This window comes from Molothrus aeneus, chromosome Z (genome assembly GCF_037042795.1).
Source record: "Molothrus aeneus isolate 106 chromosome Z, BPBGC_Maene_1.0, whole genome shotgun sequence".
NCBI classification, from domain to species: Eukaryota; Metazoa; Chordata; class Aves; order Passeriformes; family Icteridae; genus Molothrus; species Molothrus aeneus.
Genome location: NC_089680.1, coordinates 40128753 through 40148358, shown reverse-complemented (window position 1 = coordinate 40148358; position 19606 = coordinate 40128753). Strand labels below are relative to the sequence as shown.

The following is a 19606-nucleotide window of genomic DNA, read 5'->3' as shown; positions in this document are numbered from 1 at the left end:
ACCCTGGCATTCATGATCAGGTCAAGCAGGTTAACCTGCATCCCATTTTAAAGACTGCATGGGCTAACAGAGCTAGTAAATCACAATGACAATGACAACACAATTGAGTTAAAATGATTTGGACTTATTTCTTATACAACTGTTTCTTACTTCACCTAAGCAATGATTTAATTACTATGCTGCTCCCGCATTAAAAAAAAGGACTGGGATGGCAAAGTGGACTTCTTTGTCCTAGAATTAGGCTGCTCAAGAGAAAAGTAAACTCTGGTTTCTCATCTCTTACTTACCTTTAAAGGAACCTTCCCTTTCTGCATAGAACTACTTGCCTTTCTCAGTTACGTTGTCGTCTGATTTACTACAAGAAAAAAGGGTGAATTCCAAAACTGAACAGTAAGACAGCACAATCATTCCCAGTCTCCTTCTAGAACAACTGCAACTAGCTATTATGCTGTGCATCACAAAAGAGACTTGAATTAAAAGTTCTCTTGCTAAAAAAAAGTTTGTGATTCACTAGGCTCCCACTTAAATACACTGCTGGATGTGACATTTAATTATAGCCTCATCAACCAAATACAGCTGTATTAGTCATCCCATGACAAAACAGACCAGACGTGTTCCTTTGGAGCCACTCTCTGGTACACAAATCCATCTTCTAAACAGCCATAGTTGAAATAGCTTTCAATTCTTGAGTAAGGGAAGTACATAGTTAAATAAATTTTCCTCATATGTGTTTATATGAGAATTACACAATAAAGATTAAGCAGCTGTAGAGAACTACATCCCACATTGAAAAAACATTATTTTAGTGAACTAGTCTGTGTTACCATCCTAGTATTTTCAGCATGTTTATGAGAAGCAGGCTGTGCAATAAAGACAAATTTTCAATTTTCAACTCAAGACATATACCCAAACATTCAGCAGTATAATATAATACTATATTCCCAAGACATACTCCCACTTTATATTGTAATTTAATTAGAGCTTTAAGTCTGTTCAGATGAGTGGAAAATAACCAAAATATATTTTCAGCACTTAAAAAAGGAATGAGAAAGTGAATACAACACAGAAAAACAAAGATCGTTGCAAAAAAAAAAAACTCAAAGCAGGAAAGAGATGAAAGGGTCAGAAGGGGAGACAAACACATGGAGAAAAGGGAGCAAGATGACAAAACTAGAGTAGACTGGACACATCTAAAATGACCTGTTGGGCAACTTTCCTCTTTTAAGAGGTAAACAGGTTAAATAAGGGAACCAGGCTTCAGGGGACAGGCAGAGAGACAAGTATAGCGCACTTAAGCAAGCAAGCCCCAAGAAATACATAATCCTAAGGACAGGGGAGCCAGCATGGGAGCACAGACCCTGGAACTGCAGAACAGCAACAGAAGTGCCTACACCTGCTCCTTTGGTTGCAGCAGCGCAGCCCAGGAAGCCCAAGCTACCACCACAGTGTGAATGACCTGAGAGGTTGGAATTAGCCCCCAAAATAGCCAAGCATGCCAGCTCCCAAGATGCCAGCAACTACAGGCTTAGATATGAGAATCAGGGCTTTGACCACGTGCAAAGTAGAAAAATGTATGTTAACATGGACAAATACACTACTTTGGGGAAGAAAAAAACTGCCAAAACAAAAAACAAAACAACAACAAAAAAAACCCCAAAAAAACCCACCAAAACCAGGGCCACTTCTGATACACTTTCACCTGGAAATTATTTCCTTGCAGTTATAGTCTTCTATAATGAGCTTATAATGAGGACACATAGTGCTCTCACAAAAAGAAACAACAAAAATCCAAAACCAACACAAAACAAAGAAACAAAAAAACACCACCCAAAAAAAAGTAATTTCAGAATCAACTTCCAGGTAGAAAATAAGTGTTCTGCTCACTCTGGAATTAGGAATTCTTAAGGAAAAGAATAAATCCTTCTTTCACATTGACCACCATCCCCCTTGCCAATGGGATCAACAACAACATGTAATTTTGTACAACACAAATACACATAAGAATAAATATTGAACTATAGTATAGGAACTTTTTTGCTTACAGTTGCTCAATTTGGTCAAACTCTTTTTCACCTCCTGCAGAACAAAAGAAGCACTATATAGAAGTATCCATTTAATAAACAATAAAACATTTCTTGTTTAGTACATTTAGTAACTGTTTAATCAGAACAAGATGTTATTTTTTTATTTTGTTAGTTTTCTTAAATATTTATTTCAAATTACCTTGTTTATCTATTCAAGGGAATCACCTCCAAGGTAGTGAAAAAGCTTATTCTGATAAGGTTCTATTAGTCTGATTTTAAAACAAATCATCTTTTATATATATATAGGTTTATACATTTCTGTATTTCAAAATATAGGTAACATGCATTTATGTCTGTATTATTAGACCGATGCATTTCTCCTTCTTCCTAAATGTCTTTAAAGCAACTTCTCCCATCAAGGCTACCAAGAATTGATTACATTTCTAAGTATTCTCCCAAAAATTACAGCCTCAAAATTCTCTTGTATTGTAAGGGAAAAAAAAACCCAGGACCATCAAAACTATTATGGATAAGTATTGCTTAGTGAAAGCTCTTTTAATTGCAGTGTTTTAGATGAAAGCATTTTCAGCAATACAGATGTGAAAATGACTTAACTTCATATATGCTGCACTATAGGTCTTACTTTTCTACCTTTGGCTGTAATTTCAACAGAAAGCTAGAAATGAATTTAAAAAACCCAAACCGACCAACCAAAAACTCCCCCACCAAAACTTACCTTTTGCCTTCCTTTTTGAATACACCTCGTAGAGGCCAATGGTAGTTACAAGAATAGCAACTTCAGCCACAACTGCTATAAAGGGTTTTAGAGGTTCTGCGATGGACAGAACTTTAACTTTAAACCTCGCCTTACTGGGCCCTAATTCAAAAGCAGCTTCACACCAATATACGCCAGAATCTGCCGCAGTGAGCCTGTGTATCTCCAAGCGGCTTGTACTGGCAGATGGGGTCAGAATTTCATACTTGTCCGCAGGCAAAATCTTATCAACAGAAACCTAAAAAAATACATTGCAAGTCTTAATAATGTAATGAGGAGGTATTTAATCAAACAGTATCATCAACATTCAGTTCTGTATAGATACATGCAATGAGTTAGGAACAAAAGGCATTCATGAAGCACAATTACCCCACATTAAAGGGAAGGGTTTATTTTAGCTGGACGCCCTAATTCCTTCTAAACTCACTGGAAGAAAATACAAAGTTTCAGTGGGCAAACTGTCTGACCTGTTTTAGTTTATTTAAGATGAGATAAAAGGCACCTTTGGCTCTATTGACTCTCCAATGACAAAGGCATCCTTGGCTGCCAGATCTAATGCATGGGTTTCACCACAGCACAAAACATGCACTTTCAGGAAGAGAGAGCTCTCCTTCACCAGGAAATATACTGATACTCTTAAAAAGGTCAGTGCTAGTCTCCAGCCATATTAAGGAGACAGATCTCTTCACCTTCTCTGAGTTGACAGTGCTGGCCTCAGAAGAGGGCTAAAAGAAAGTGTTTTAGGAAGCTGTGCTTTCTAGATAGGTCATAAGGTGAAGAAATAGAATTACTTGTACGTGGAGGAAGTAAAGGGTCCTACAACATCTTACATGTCCTGCTGTAAGATTATTTTTGGATCCAGTAGCAAGATTTGAGTAGTACAACTAGTATAAATACAGTAAAAACAAGTCTCTCAAGACTCACCTTATTTGGGAGTATGGCAGGGCCTTTTTCAAAAAGAAACATACAAACCAGATCAAAAAACCACAGCTCTGTAACAATGAATACTTGCAAATATTACAGATTTTTTTTTTCCATTTCCATAAAGATTTCTGCTAAAGTTAATGGAAATGGAATTTGTAGAGCTTGCAGTGAAGCATGAAGTAGCTGTACATTTTTTTTTCTGTTTTGCTTGCCCAACAGAGGGAGATCTTACCAGCTCGGTTCCATTGGTCATATACCAGCTCCAACCCTTGGCATGATACTCAGTTTTACAAACCATTACACCTGTATCTCCTATATAAGTGATTATGGGTTTTTCTCTTCCATCAATGGGTGGTACTAAGAATAAGGAGAAAAAAAAATCCAAGTGAGAGATACAGATTTTCATTAGTATTACAAAGAATATATTTAGGTATTCATTTACAGTACTCCATTCACATTTTCTACTTAAAGCCCTCATGATTCTATCATTTATGACATGAGAAGTTATTTTGGGCAGATATGGCATCCATGCAGAAAACAAGTAGAATCCTGTTTTCAGTTGCTGTGTGATCTTGTGAAGTTGCCAATTAATACCAAATGTCAAGTGAAAAAAAAAATAAGACTGTGATTTCTACTCTTGCCCATTTCCTCTTTCCCTTCCTTGGCAGCTGCAAGCAACATGCTTCAGTTCTAGTACACTAGAAACAAATGTATAATTTTCCTGCAATTTCACTCTTTCTGCAGAAACTGCTAGAAGTCTATTTCAGCCACAATTAGACTACATAATGGTATCTGACAAGTTGTACATACAGAGAATGTTTCTGTAACTGAGAAAAAAAATGCAGATTTATAGAGATCTGTAGTTAAATATTTTCTGAGCTGAAGCAATGACTTTTGGGTGCATGCCAATAAAAAGGACTTTTGGTCCAATCTTACTGAGGACAGAATACAGTCAACAAGAAACAAGACATCAGTCTAACTTTGAGCTACTTGTCCTAGCCATTGTCACTGCTTGTGCCCCACAAACTTCCAAAAGCATGTGCCCAGAAAGGCTACTGAATATATTAAGACTTCCTACAGATACTGTTAAGAGCTTAGCAAATGCATTATACTGAAGTATCTATTTCCACTTCCTTCCCCTCTTCATTAGGACGTTTACCAACAGGCCTTCCACAGATCCACTCATTTGAAATTTTACTTCAAGTTTCTTTTCCTGTACTTTTTAAGTACAGATCCAGTACATACTTCAGATTTTATGGATCACACTAGACTAAATAGGCCAAGTATTAGCTTTCGGCAGTTATGATTAACAATTTGATACAAGCTAAGATTTTTCTCGTCCTCACCCCTTCTTGACTGGTGAACACAAATTATTTTTTCCCAAAGAAGTCTGCTTCTCATGTGTATTCAAACTTATGTTTCCTATACAGAAATAGCTATGAAACCAATTTGTTAATAAGAACACTGTTTTCAGTCTCAGAATTTGCTGCATCATACATCAATACTCTTGACTAGTGAAGTTCTCTCAATGTGTATATTTTAATCATTAAACACTCTAATTTTAAAGAGTACTGGCAGTGTATCTTCTCTGCTGCCATTAAAAGGGATGACCTCACTAATTACTGCTGCAATCTCCCTTGCAATTTAGAGTAGAAGGTCAGGATAAAAAAACCCTGTATAGCCAGCACAACAACCTTACGTGGCAGTCAAAGAGATTTAGCCACACTGCTGAGTGACCAAGGTCAGCTGTAAGCATGCCAGCAACATATGTGACCACATTAGCCATGATTAAGGATATGAATATACATTTCAAATTCTGGGATCTGGCTCTGTAACAGCTAATCCCTGAATGCATGCAAGGCTTGTGACAGGTATTTTTGCAAGTAGATTACACACCAAATTTCATGACAAAATACTTCTGCTGCACACACAAAGCCAACTTTTGAAGAAACAAACATACAGGTGTCAGCACCAGCACGTACACAAATCAGATATCCACACAGTGTTAAAAAACAGAGCTATTTCATGGTGCCCATACCTCAAGTGCTGCTTTAAGGATGAACAAATGGCAAATAATTTAATCTATTCTACCCTTTAGATGCTAGCAGTACTTCACAATATTTTGTAACACCCATTAATATCCTCTGTGTTCATTAACTTGAACTTTCTGTAAATATCTCATTATTTTCTGCAAACCTGAGTAAAAAAACTCCTCAAAATCTGAGGGGTTATGCCAGGCCAGGAATCGGGGGGGAAGGAGAGGCAACACATGCAAATCCCTGACTGCCTTGTGGAAAAGATATTGCAGTTAGTTACAACAGTGATGACTTAAGCCACTGAGTCTATACCAACACATTACTCATCTTTCAGTTTGAAAATTGTTCTCCCTGCATTATTGACTGGAAGATTCAAGGACTTCTCTTTCCCATTTCCTTCACTCTTGCCTTGATCTTGAAAGCATTAAGCCAGTACGTTTTATGGCATCAGAAGTGGCAGCATTCAACCATCAGGCAGCAATTCTCTCATCTTCTTATAATAAATCAACCAGTCCTATGCACTGTTCTGGAAAAGATGACTTTCCGATTGAGTCATTGCTGCCCTTACTGTAATAGTTATCGTGTACTTTAAAAAAAAATTTCTGTAAAAAATTCTCCTTTGACTTTTTTCCATCTACATTGACTTGGTTAGCTATTTGACTAAACCTTACCCACATGCTGACAAGAAAAACACATAATTATTTTTTAGAGATTAAAAGGCCTGAATAAACTACAACCTTGTCCTTATTCAGCACTGCAATATCGTCTCTCCTGGCTGAAGGTCTGAAAGCAGGTATCAATGTCTGATATTTGAACCCACGTGAGTTTCCTCAAGTCCTATTACTGGATATCCCACTGAACAAAGGCAGCTTGCAGCTTCATAATTAGGGAGACCCACTGCTTAATTTAGCTAAGGTTAGGTAATGATTTAAATAGCTAGGTTTTCTCAGAGCCTGTTTATGGAAAATGTCTCTATATCCACCTTTACAGATGCTTGCCTTGCTCTTTGCAAAATATGGATGGTAGGAATAGAGAAAGTATTAACTCCCATTAGAGATATTCATAAGCTCAGCAGCTTGTATTATCATTTCCACATATCTTCATGCATCTGAATTTCACCTACTAGTTCCAGGGTAACATTATTGGAGAAAAAAAAAAACAGAAAGAAGGGCACTCATACTATTCAATGAAGTACGCTTATTGTTCATCTAAGTACTATTCTTATAGTATTACAGAATAAAAGCACTAAAGCAATAATGTAGTGTTTCAGAAATACAAATAAAATTTTAAAAATCCTGCCTCCATTTTACCAATCACTGCTTCACTTTTAACACCTAACCTCAGACTCAAATTTCAAATTATTGGCTCTTTTTGAAGAAATTTATCTGAGACACCATCCTGTAATCTCATGCCCCAGAAACTCAAGTGCATTCACATCTGGAGAGGGAAGGGGAAACCCGTTAGTCAAGAAGGGTAAAAAATAGACTTGTATGCTCTTTTGATTATTAGAATTTTTTTAAAGGCTTTTAGTTTTTGGCTCAAAATTCTTCAATCTATGCTAGAGAAATTACTTCGATAGTTATTCTCACTTAGCCTCAATGTATTAGCCATTACTTATCAAATTACGTTGCAATTTCCATACTGTCCAGAAAGAATATTAATACAGCTTTGCAGTAGTCAGCTGAACAAAAATGTTAAATAAACACAAATCAATTTAATTACCATGCAAATGAAACGTAGCACTGATTTCTTTTTCAGCCTTCAGAAAACAAGTGTAACTTCCCAGCTCGCTGCTCCCTGAGATGGTCACTCTTAACAACAAAAAAAAACAAACAAAAAAACACACAAATTTTTGTTGCACTACAAGTGACTGCTAATTAACATTCCAGAGAAAACAGTAAGAATTAGTAATGGAGCAGAGAAGATACTACCACTGAGACACTAGGATTCAGGTTTAATGCAATGCAGAAATGGTGTGATGTTTTTAAGAGAATAGAAGAGCACAAGCACACTTTGGATCATAAACAACATTTTCACCCTTCATGCTGACAGAAGGACACCTTTAAGCAGCATTATCTACAAATTACTGAGTTAGGATATGCTTCTTAGTTCCATGGTGAACCCATGTCTATCTGGGCTTCAGGAAGAACAAACCATTTAAGCAATCTTTTCAACACTAAATAAATAGGTTTAAAGAGCTTTCATCTAATGAAGTCTAGCATCTTCTCCACTGGCAAGCTATACATTTTACTGTCGCTTTGAAAAAGATTTATGTGTCTGTGTATATGGACTATCAAGAAAGTGACAGTTATATTATCATACTTTCTACAGAAAAAGAATAAATAGATAACAATAGATGAAGATAGATAATAGATTATAATAGATAACTAATAGACAATAATAGATTAAAAGAAATTTTATCTAAGCATTACTGCTCTTAAAGCTATACAGAAATCAAATGGAGACCAGTCAGTTAAAATGTGTAATTGGACTAATTCTAAAGAACAATAAATTGTATTGATTATAGAAAGGTTTCTATATTTCTGAGTTTCTGCAGAGGTCTGAACGACTTAAGGAACAACAACATATTTTTGAGTTTCTGTAGAGGTCTGAACAACTTAAGAAAACCTTAAAAATATCTTTACTGGAAATCTCACTTCTACCTCTTGTTACCTATGAAGGAAAGAAAATGACCACTGATGCCTCCCAGACTCTTGCAAAGTAGCAATGAGGTGGGAAAAGAGCATGTGGAAAATGAGGGAGAGGAAAGAGAAATTGCTAAAATATTTTGATCTCAGACTGATTATTATTTCACTTACTGAACAGACTTACTAGACTTTAAGGAACTGCTTCATTATTCTATGTTCTTTTTTAAAAACAAATTATGTGCACTAGAAGAAAAATAGGAGCTCATCTTCCAGGCTTGAGGTGCCTGCAGCCCTTCTCCTTTCTGACAGGAGATCATTCTCTGCATTTTTGATTGACCTCTGCATTTTTCCCTTTCCTAATATACATGTTACTAGTATTAGGCACTGTAGGTAAGATGGTAACTCATTAGAATCTGCAAATCACAATGTAAAGAACGGTACTTACTGGATGGTCCAGCTGTTCGGAGTTTTACTGGTGTGACTGATTGTTTCACTTCCCTTTTTCCATGTCACTTCAGGATTTTTCAAATTGGAATTCTCATCTAATTTGCATGTAAGATCAACTTGAGTTGGACTGGCCAAAGAGATATTTTTTTCAGATGCACCTATAAGAAGTTTAAAAACATTTAATGAAAAAATACATTTCCTCATTCTAGGTAAAGGAACTTTAGAGACTGCATTTACATATGCAGGATTAGAGGTGGACACAGGTGCTCTTTATACCCTCCAGGGCAAAAAAGCCCCTGCAAAATCAGAGTTTCACAGCAATTTTTATAACTAATAACTGAGTTAAAATACATATCCCTTTACAAAATAACACACTCCAAATTTGTAGGTAAACTTCCTAGAGGGCTCTAATATAGAAGCATAAGTACTCATTTAACTGAGAGCAAGATAGACTTAAGCTTTTACATGATTTAATCCAAACCAAAAATATTAAGTATTTAATATATATATATAAAATTATATTAATGTCAAGAAGAGTAAGACGTAAGTATCAGTAACTATTTGGATCTTAGCCAGTTGCAGATTTTTATGATACTGTGAGATCACAGGTATATCCTATTGCTGGGGAAGCTATTGATAAAATCTGCAACCTTAATGCAGTTGGATCAGACCTTTCATGCCTATAGTTACCCAAGCTGACATCAAATCCTCTTCAAACCCATTTAGGGCCACCTTTGCCTTCCTGGCAAGCGAGTGGAATCACAGTAGGAAAATATTACAGTACAATAGAAAAATCTGTCAGTTTTTTGCTTTTTATGAGTATAGGTTCATAAGCATAAAATAAACTATCAACAGCAAATATTTCTCTGATCCATAGAAACAGCCTCCTATAAGAGAACACTTTGTATGTTTTACCCATTAGTACTGCCTTTCTTTTTCATAACTGGCCTTTTCATTCATGCCTTCTGGATAGAAGTGTGGTTTGTCATCTAAATACTCCAAGAAAATGTATGCATGCCTCACTTCAATTCTAGACATACCCTGTAGTATTCAAAACTAGTGGTGGTCAAAGTAGTGGTCAAAAAACTATAGGTGCATTGCACAGCTGACATTCCTTCCAGGAGAAAATGAAGTTTTAAGGTACAGCTCACTGACCTAGTAAAGAAAGTCATACATATGCAGCAGCCAAGTCTCACTGGAGTGATAGCACGAGATCCAGAGTAAGTGAACCTTAATAGGTCTGGCAGAGACATGTACAACCTAAAGAACAGCATATTCAGAACTGCAAGTCCCAGCCAAAATCATTCAAATCTGTTGAACTGGAGATAAACTTAGAAGTGCAACACCTCAGTCTTCCATTGCAGAGCAACATCAATCACTGAAACTCATTTATTAGGGCAATTAGGCTGAATAAATATGAGCCAAGCATAACTCAGCTTGTTGAGGTTGTTTATGATTGGTATTTTACAACTGGAATTGGTTCCACAGCAGCAGAGGTTTCACAGTCAGCCTAGTTACACAAGCTGAAAACACTATCTGTCCCTTATGAAATAATTTTAAAATGTGAATGAACGAAACATAGAAACAGATGATGTTAAAGATCAACTAATAGCAAGACTGATGCCTGGGGCATCCCTGTACTAAGAGTGCAGATACAAGAACAGGTAACAGATAGTACTTTAAGTTTCCTGCTAGAAGAAAATACAGCATAAATGCTGCAAAATTACATCCTTAAAATATCACACTAGTACTTTGCAAATCTCCCAGAGATACTTCAGTTAGATCAGTTTCTTCAGCTATCCAAGAAATTAATTCTAGACTATTGTTTGCCAACTGGGAACTTCATATGTACTTTAGGAACAGGTTTACTTTTGCTGCTCTTCCCACTTCAACTCCGGCAATGTTGCTAAGGTACCACCTGCTGTTCAGCAAGTACTCTCGTTTTACGTGGTCTCTCCAAGTGGATTCACTAGTGCAAAAAAACTATTGTTTCAATTGATTTGGTGGAAGAGTTATGAATTAATTTTAGTTTTAATAAAAGTAGGAATCTAATTTTCCACTGCAAAATAGTTATTACCAGAACAGAGAAATTAATAGTAACATAAATGTACTTACCTTTCACTGGGCCCATTACATGCTCATTGTGAACATTTTCACTTTATCAAGAACTTGCCATTCTAGATGCTTCTACAACTCATGTGAAAGTTTGTGTGTACTCACATTCAGTAGAAAATAACTGGAAGACAAAAAGTTACAGACTCACCAGGTAGGACTATCACATACTCTGAGAGATCAGTGCTCAGCTTGTTTCCTGGCTTGAGCTCTTGCGTGACAGCATCTGGACGTAACAAGATTTGGGTGGAAACAAAGTTAAGTTATCCTAAATAAATAATGACACAAGCACACAATATGGTTTGGTAATCATTAGTTATAACAACCTTGAAAGGAGAAAACAGACCTTGTCAAGTGCTGACTACTGTGGCCATCCCTTTATAAACCTGTCTTAGCAGCCAGGGCTGTGGGGTTGCTGTTATAGCAATTATGCTGTTAGATAAAGGTTTCTAGCTTTATTATAATGTTGCAGTTGTGAATGTCAGGATCTAAAATGTCATTGCTGTTTTACAGCTTGACTCAAAAAGTCACCTATAGCTTACATACAGGACTACATCAACGTTTGAACAGTTCTTGAAAAAGTAATAAGCTTTATAAAAATTTTAAAAACCCAAGCCAACCAACCAACACAACTCACTCAACAAAAAAAGCCCAGAACAACAGAATGCTGCCATTCCCAAAGCTTCTACAATCTAACACAGCCAGGAAGTTAGAGGTAGACAATCTAATCTAAGTGCTAATTAATGAATTCAGAGGCAAGAACACCTTGTGGTCAACTACAAAATGGTCATGACTGTCACTGCTTCTCAAAACTTCTCATATAGAAGGCAATGCCCTTCTACAAAGAAAGAATACCAAAATTAACCATCATATGGCTGACCTAATGATATTCTTCTCCTTTTGTTAGGAAAACCTACATGTACAAGGTGTATGGTCACCAAACTTCCTTTTTGATGAGGCTGTGGATCACACACCCTTCAGAGAGTATGAGATCTTTTATAAAGATCTACAAAGCTTGATAAAGCAACTCTAAGCACAGTCTGTTCCTATCACTTGTTCTCGTGCATTTCAAGAACACAGAAAGAAAGCAAATTAATAAGCTGCAGCTCTAACAGATGTAGCCCAGCTACAATAATCTTCTTTTAAGTAAGGTGATGAAAAGAAAGAAATAGATTTCACAACCACCTCAAAGATACATTAAATTCTTTATGCCACACATGCTTTTACATGCTTGGAAAGTATTGTCAAATATTTCCTAATGCATTGCAGAAATATATGAACAGTAGTTAGAGACTGATTCTGCCTAGTCACACAGCATTGTAAGAGAAAATTATTCTGGTTTTCATAGAAGGAAAGGGGCTTGATTACATGTGCTGTTCATGGATTGAAAAGATTCCTAATCACAATTGAGAAGATAGAGGAACTGGGCTACACTTTTAGCCTTCCCACTGAGAGATGCATTGGGTGGCAAAATTGACCACTATAAAGTTGAAAAAGCATCTCTAAAAGCCTACTTCTCATCAGAATGAATCCTTTTCTTCCCTTGCATAAAATAGTGAACTCTCAGGTACAGATCTTAAATGCATGCCTCTGAGCTACAGCTGAGAGGATCTGGCTGTGCTGAAGGAGGCCCCTGCTAGTGATTTGCATCTAAAGGTATAAGCAGAGGTACACCTGCCTTTTCAAGTTGTTGGCCAGTTTCAGAAAACATTCTCTCAAGTTCACAGCACAAGGAATTCTGTGCCACTGGTAATCACCCTTCTCCTGGCTCGTTCCACCTGCGTTTTCATACTTTCCCTCAAGCTTCAATCAGTTTAAGTAAAAATAAACCTGTATATTAAGGTGTTTTGTATGGAAGAACAGAACTTCAGGCTATTTCATTTGGCGTTGTTAACAGTAGGTTGTTGTCAGTCTTAACTGATAGTACAAAATGGCCTTTTAAGCAGAGAAATCAAAGCTGTCTTTAGCAGTAGACAATAGTCCTGCTGGCTCTAGACATGAACAAAACAAGCCTTGATCTCTGCCCCATGGAGAAGTAAACTAGTCCAAGTGTTTACCCAGGAAATAACATCAAGGCTGAAAAGTTCTGGCAGATCTTAGCCTGCCTGTGTGCAGAAACACTCGGACAGCATGCCAGGGTTGTCACAGATCAGCTGGGTTTATGTCAGTCCAGTACACACATCATTTTCACAGAAATCCCTCGCAATGATACATTCAGAAGTCACCAGTGCTAGTTCATATGGTAGATCCAGCCAGAAAAAAACTAGACAGCCTTTAAAGTGTCTTGCAACAAACAGGATTTTCACAATGACTTTCCTCCTCAATTCACATATCAAATGATAATATTCAGATGAGGTCATACAATATGAAACATTTTCTATATTTTATGTATGTATATGTGTGTTTATGTACATAGAGAGTTATTGAATCTATTAGCTATTGCACTCCTAGTTCTCACATTGTGCTAAAAACCTCAGAAGATGAACACCAGATAAATACCATTATTTCATAAATAAACCCAACCTGTAGGTGAAATAACTTGCCAGAAATTGATTGAGTTCACATAGAAATATAATTTAGCTCATGTTTGACTTGCACTAATCAACATGAGCTTTGGGACAATGCTGAAATTCTGATTCTCTGATCTTTATGGAGAAAGAAGTAGAACCAATAATCACTGGTTTCCTGTCCTGCCCGGAACTTATTCTCAGCTGCCTGTTAAAAATACAATTAATGTATAAGGGACAACAGACAGTTTTGACACAGCCATAATTAAGAAAGATGAAGCTAGCAGGCACAGTGATGCAAGGGTATTTTTTATACCTTTCACTAATACACAGGCATAAGGAGCTCCCATATTAAAAACTTAAGGCTATAACACAACCTTCCCTGCAGTGGCACGAGCTGGGCACTACCTGACCTTCAGGGTCATTGCCTGCTCTTAAGGCATATATTCCTAAGGGCAACAGGTCACAAAACTGGTAGTTGCATAGCTTTTTCCAGTTCTGGAGATACTTACGACACTCAAGCTCTTGCGGTGGCTTTAGAAGACCTGTGCTGTATCTACTTCTGCTTCTTCCAAAAAGTCACAATCTTATTTCAAGAGACTTAAGTGTGAAAATTTTGACTCTGTATGACAAACAAGTATCAACAGGAAAAAGGACTATAGTTTTAAGTGTACTGAAATAAGACAATTACCAGATGATTCATGTCCAGTCACGGACATCTTAGTCACAGAATTCACCTGAGTCTGATTGGAATCTTGTGTTGTCACAGCTGGATCTAAAAGAAACAAAACAAAACATCAGAAAAAGTTTAAAGAAACTTTGAGTTAGAAAAAGCTACTTCAGGAAAATAATCCCAACAGAATGTCCTCACCTCAGCCTTTTTTCCCCCAAGTTCTGAGCATACACATGAAAAAATTCACAAGAATTGTTTTTTGTTAGCTCACTTTAGGCAAGAGAAGATTAAAGAACTGAGGCAATATTTATTTGATCTCTAATTTCTGTATATTTTCTTGCAGTTAGCTTACCAGCTGGCAAAGCCACTCCTCAGAATGTTCCAGCAACTTTTTAAGCTGTACTCACATCCTTTTTGTTCATAGGCTTAAAACACCACTTATGCCACTGACATTGGTCAATTACTTTTAATACAGATTAGCAGATTTTCCAATAGAGTACAGACTTCATTACACCTTTACAAATCTAGTGTGAGGAACAAGCAATGAACATACCTCCTTTGGTTCCACTAGCACCACAGTAAACAAGAAAAAAGACATCTGTATCAAACAGTAACTTCAGCATCCCATACTAACAATTATTTCCAATTTTCCTCAGTACCACTGCAAATCTGATCCTACTCCTATAATACAATTTTTACAAGAACCATTTAAGACTCTAGTCTGCTTTGTGTTCTTGACTGGAAAAAGAACAGCAACGCAAAAGGCAAAGGACTACTTGGTTAGTAGTCATGTCACTCTTTTAAGAAAATCAAGATATCTAGATGTTTTACAAGAATGGAAGCATGTCCTCATTCCTTTATTCCCACCTTTGGGTGAGAAAGCTAGTATTTATTTTGTACTATCTTCACTGACAAAGGTATTCCAAGACATATTTTAGTGCCACAGCACTCAGAAAGAGTGATTCAGCCACACAAGGAAAAGACATGTATCTTGCATTTGTAATTAAAGTCTTTGGCAGGGGGATGGAATTGGAATCATGAACTCTTCTGGATATCCAAGATAGCAACAAACACGCACAGATCACAGAACATTCTGAATTGGAAGGCCATCCAGTCTTAAGTGAACTCTTAAGTGAACAGTGAAAAGCTGCCTCACATTTTAAGTGCATTCAAACTTGAGAACCACATGCCTTCTGCAGAAGGTGAAGTCAGCACTGTGCCATTTCCTACAAATGAACATTACTAACACTCCTACCCCATTTCAGCACCAACAGGCATAGACCAACCCATAGATTCCTCCACTGGCACCTCCAGCACACAGTCACTCCATCACAGCCATGGCTGGTTTACACCATTTGCTGTCTCAATCTGCCCATACTTCATACGTCAACCACTTTGGACTACGAGTAAAACACAGTAGTCAAAAGATATGATAAGAATTAAACATTAGTGGTTCTTAACAGCAACCCACTTTTTTATCAGTCCACTGGTCCCACAACCAGATTCTCCTTCCTAGCCCTTCAGTTAAGAGAAGAACTTAAAAGATCTGTTCTGATGATGTGCTGGCTTATGAGCCAGATGCTAAAAAGACTGAGTCTTATTCTTTGCCTGACAGAGGTACTGAGCAGAGACAGCGATTATTTTTCTGATATTCATAGTACAACTGAAGAAAGATCTCCATGAATTTTTTTTATCTGCAGCATCTTGAGATGTTCTAAGTCATGGATCACCTCCACATTAATTAAAATCCCCGAAGATGATAAATTTAGAAGGTGCCAGTGCCAAGCTGTACAGCAGCTCTGTTATCTCTCTGCAATGAGGGCAGATAACCTGCAATGTGGTTTGCATACTAACAGGGTTCTCATCTTGGCTTTCTTCCTTTAATTGATGTAGAAAGTGAAAGAAGTCAAGTAGTGTTATTTTTGTCACCCCTGCTTATGTATCTTTTCACCTTACCTGTCCACACATCAAACTACACAAAACAGAGTTAGCATTGCCCCACTCTCTTCCTCTCATATGTACTTACTGAATAGCACTGAAGATCAGCATGGGCCAACACTGCACCTTTAGTGTCATCCAGCCAGGCAATGATGTAAGCAAGTCCTGTGGAGTAACTTCTCAAACTACTGAATCATGGCTGCATGCCTTAGCCTATAGTAGTTTTGCACTAGATTTAACCAATAGTGTGGTAGCTTGTAGAGGTCTCTTTTCCTTGATTTTCATGCAGCAAGGAATAGGAAAGAGTATGATATAATGAATTTAGTTTTGTACACTACTTCTGCTTCATATGGCAGTTGGTATTTTGGGGCAAAAAAGTACTGATGTACCATGCTTACTATTGCCAGAGTAATTTCAGGCTTAATCTACTTGCTCTCTTCCAGCCAGAAAAGTAGCTGCGTAAGACAGGACTGAAATACAATTTGGTTTAATTTAACATCTTTATTTTACTGTTTAATTTAATATCAATAATATACTTTTTAAGATCACATGCATTCAGTAGCATCCAAAACCATCCACCAGAATCCTCCTCATGCCCCAGAGACATCAGAGAATCAACTTTAAGGCCTCCCAAATACCCTGATAAAAGTTGCTCCCTCAGGCCAAACCAGAAAAACCCAACTTGGAAGCAAAGTCTGTAAGGAATGAGGTGTGTTCTATACTCATAGCTCCTTGAATTCTTCAGGAGCAGGAACTGAGAGATGAAAGTGAGTAGTGGGACTGTTTGTCCTAAATCAATCTGACAGCACTTGCTGCAACTACACTAAGACAACCACAAAGGTAACCCACACAATGCAGCAAGCTCTGAACAAGTGTTCTAACACTTGGTTGGAAAATACCCTTAAATCAATGCAAAATAAAAGCAATAGTTTAGATTTTTCCAAAACAAGTAACTAAACAGCTACATGACTAAGATAAGAATAACAAAATAAGGATCATCTTCAACATATTATCTCAAAATAAAAATCTAATAGGGCTTTTGGGGCATCTGCCTGACCAGCTTGCAGACCATGCAATTCACCTTTCCGCAGCTCAGTCTGTCTGTGCAAGTGCTCCCTCTGCTTACTTTTACTGTAAGCATTTCTTTTGGATGAAGCACCCTCACATCTCCAAAACAAACACAATTTCTGGACTTCACTGGAAAACAGTTTTAAGTTCTTCTTCCTTCATGCGTCATGAACTTCCCTTTGCTGCAGCTGTGTAGAGAGCTCCTGTGCTCAACTAGCTTCATACACATTTAGTTAATAACCAAAGAGTAAACTACCATTTTTTCATGTAAATCATCAAAGAAGTCAGAGTATGATGCCTCCCTATCTAGTTCATACAGCTGTAAAAACATTTAATAGAAGTCTGGAAAACAACACCTTCACCCTATACAGATGAGAAGTACTAAAGCTAGTGGCTCATTTCTGAAGTCTGCTCTAAACCACAATAACCCCCACTTTAGGAAGACGGTAGATTTGCGCAGTTTTTGGAAACACAAAGAAGGTTTTGCTGTTTGATTCACTTGTTTATTTGGTTTCTTCCCGTGAGAGGCTATCATTTCATTTCACCAATGGCTTTACATAAACTTAAAACTGCTTCAACCAGCATCAGGTATGGGTTTTGGCATCAACAGCTATCAAAACTAACTATCTTATGGCAAAACATGCTAACTCACACATTCCTACAAATATCAGACCATTTACACTCAAAAAACTCCTCAATTAAGTAAACTGCTGGAAATGATGTCAAGTTCTGTGTGTACATACACATGTATTTTAAAGAACACTTAAGAACTACAAAGTAGATTTTGTCTATGTACATACTTAAATACTCATTTCAAACAAGACTTGAGAAGTACAAAGTGTGTTTCCTTTCACGTTATGTGAAACTACTAGAAATTTTAGAAAAGGTAACATCACCTAGGGACCACTACTGGTCTTCTCAGTACTAGGAAGTGCACCAGAGGCAGAAAAAAACCATAACTGCTTGTATTTCACACACTGAAAAAGCAGCTAAACCACAATGAATTCAGGCCACAGCATAGATGTTGACATACAAGTATGTATAAGCTCACGTACACAGGACAGAACTCTTGGCCATGCCAAGCCCTACTCCAAGAATCTCACCCTGGACAGCAAACACCAGCAATCTGGTAATTACGGCTATAATCATTTTCTACTAATCTGCAATGCCTCAAACATAAGAAAAAAATGACAGAAATCCACTAGTTTTAGGCATAAGATCGTATTTCCTGAGAAAGAACTGGCCTGCTCCTGAACTGCTGAAAGCCTCTCGAGTAGGAACGGGGCCCAGAAAGCTCAAGCTCCTCTTCCTTCATGGATTTTAAATGCTATATTTAAAAACGCAAGAACAAATCCCAAGGAGCACCCCTCATAATCCACGAGGCACACTGACACCTTAGTAATGTAATGTATCGATCTGTCCGGGGGTGGGTTGGTTGTTTAGCGGTTTTTTTTTTTTTCATTTAAACGCTTTACTCAGTAAGAACGCGACAGAAACAAGACACAACACCACACCTTCCCAATCCTGCACCTGCGAGCCAATAAACCCTTCTGTAACTGAGGGAGAGGGTGCTGAGGCTACGGGACGGCTGATCGCCGATACGGCTCTCCCCATCTGCGGCCGCTCACCGCTTCGGTGCTGGGGGACAGCGAGCGCGACCCCCGCTGTCCCAGGACAAAGAACCCCCATCTCCTGAGGGAGACAGGGGCGCCAGGAAGGGTCGGGGTCGCTAAGAAAAAGAAACGCCTCAGCCGCTCCCACAGGCAAGGCCAAGAGGCAGCTGCCGTGCCGAGGCAGCGCTACGTCCCCTGAGAGCCGGGGGGATGCTGCGGAGCAAGGAGGACCTTTGCTCCCAGGCGCTGCTCCGGCCCTCCCGACACGAAGGGCGGAGGGGACCCGGCCCGGGGAGAGTTTACATTTACCTGCAGGGTTCCCGCCTGAGAGGCTGGTGCAGAGCAGCAGCAGCAGCAGCAGCAGGCGCACCAGGCAGCGCCCGGAGAAGGTGGCAGGCATGGTGCCCCCGCCGCGCTCCCCTGGCTCGGCCCGGAGCCGCACCCCGCGGGCTACACCACCTGAGGAAGCCTCGAGCAGGCCAGAGCGGCTCTGTGGGAGAGCCGGCTACTACAGCAATGACGGGGGTCAAACGCAAAACAAAGCTGCTCCAAATTCACTGGGACAAAAAAAAAAACAGGCCAAAAAAAAAAAAACAAAAAAAAAAAAAAAAAAAAAAAAAAAAAAAAACAAAAAAAGCGGCCAGGAAGGCGCTGCTGCTACAACCGCTGCCACAACTGCTGCTCTTCGCGTGAGAACATGCTCCGCGGCGGCCCCGCCGCGCTTTAAGTGGCGGAGGAAGGGCGGGGGCTCCGACCGGGGGCTAATTGGACCGAGGCCCTGGCGGCTGAGGCGCCTCGGAGACCTCCGGGGTGGCGGGAGGCTGGCGGGACAGGTGGAGAC

General features: G+C 38.5%; 1 protein-coding gene across 1 annotated transcript; it reads right to left on the bottom strand.

Annotated features, from left to right (window-relative positions):
• Window positions 1–318: 318 nt before the first annotated feature.
• On the bottom strand, window positions 319–19165 carry EMB (embigin). Its single transcript, XM_066569769.1, has 9 exons — window positions 18667–19165; window positions 14165–14248; window positions 11118–11192; window positions 8853–9012; window positions 7482–7570; window positions 3956–4080; window positions 2761–3037; window positions 2043–2076; window positions 319–355 (listed from the first exon to the last, which is right to left on the bottom strand). Exons 1-9 carry the CDS (start codon window positions 19163–19165, stop codon window positions 319–321), a joined length of 1380 nt encoding a protein of 459 aa, XP_066425866.1.
• Between the last annotated feature and the right edge of the window lie 441 nt (window positions 19166–19606).

Excerpts from the sequence above, each read along its gene's own strand:
- EMB (XM_066569769.1), bottom strand. The coding sequence starts at position 19,165 with ATGCCTGCCACCTTCTCCGGGCGCTGCCTGGTGCGCCTGCTGCTGCTG. Across the intron at positions 14,249-18,666 it reads GCAGGTGCAGGATTGGGAAG|ATCCAGCTGTGACAACACAA; the intron begins GTGTGGTGTTGT and ends TGTTTCTTTTAG. Across the intron at positions 11,193-14,164 it reads GACTGGACATGAATCATCTG|ATGCTGTCACGCAAGAGCTC; the intron begins GTAATTGTCTTA and ends TGTTACGTCCAG.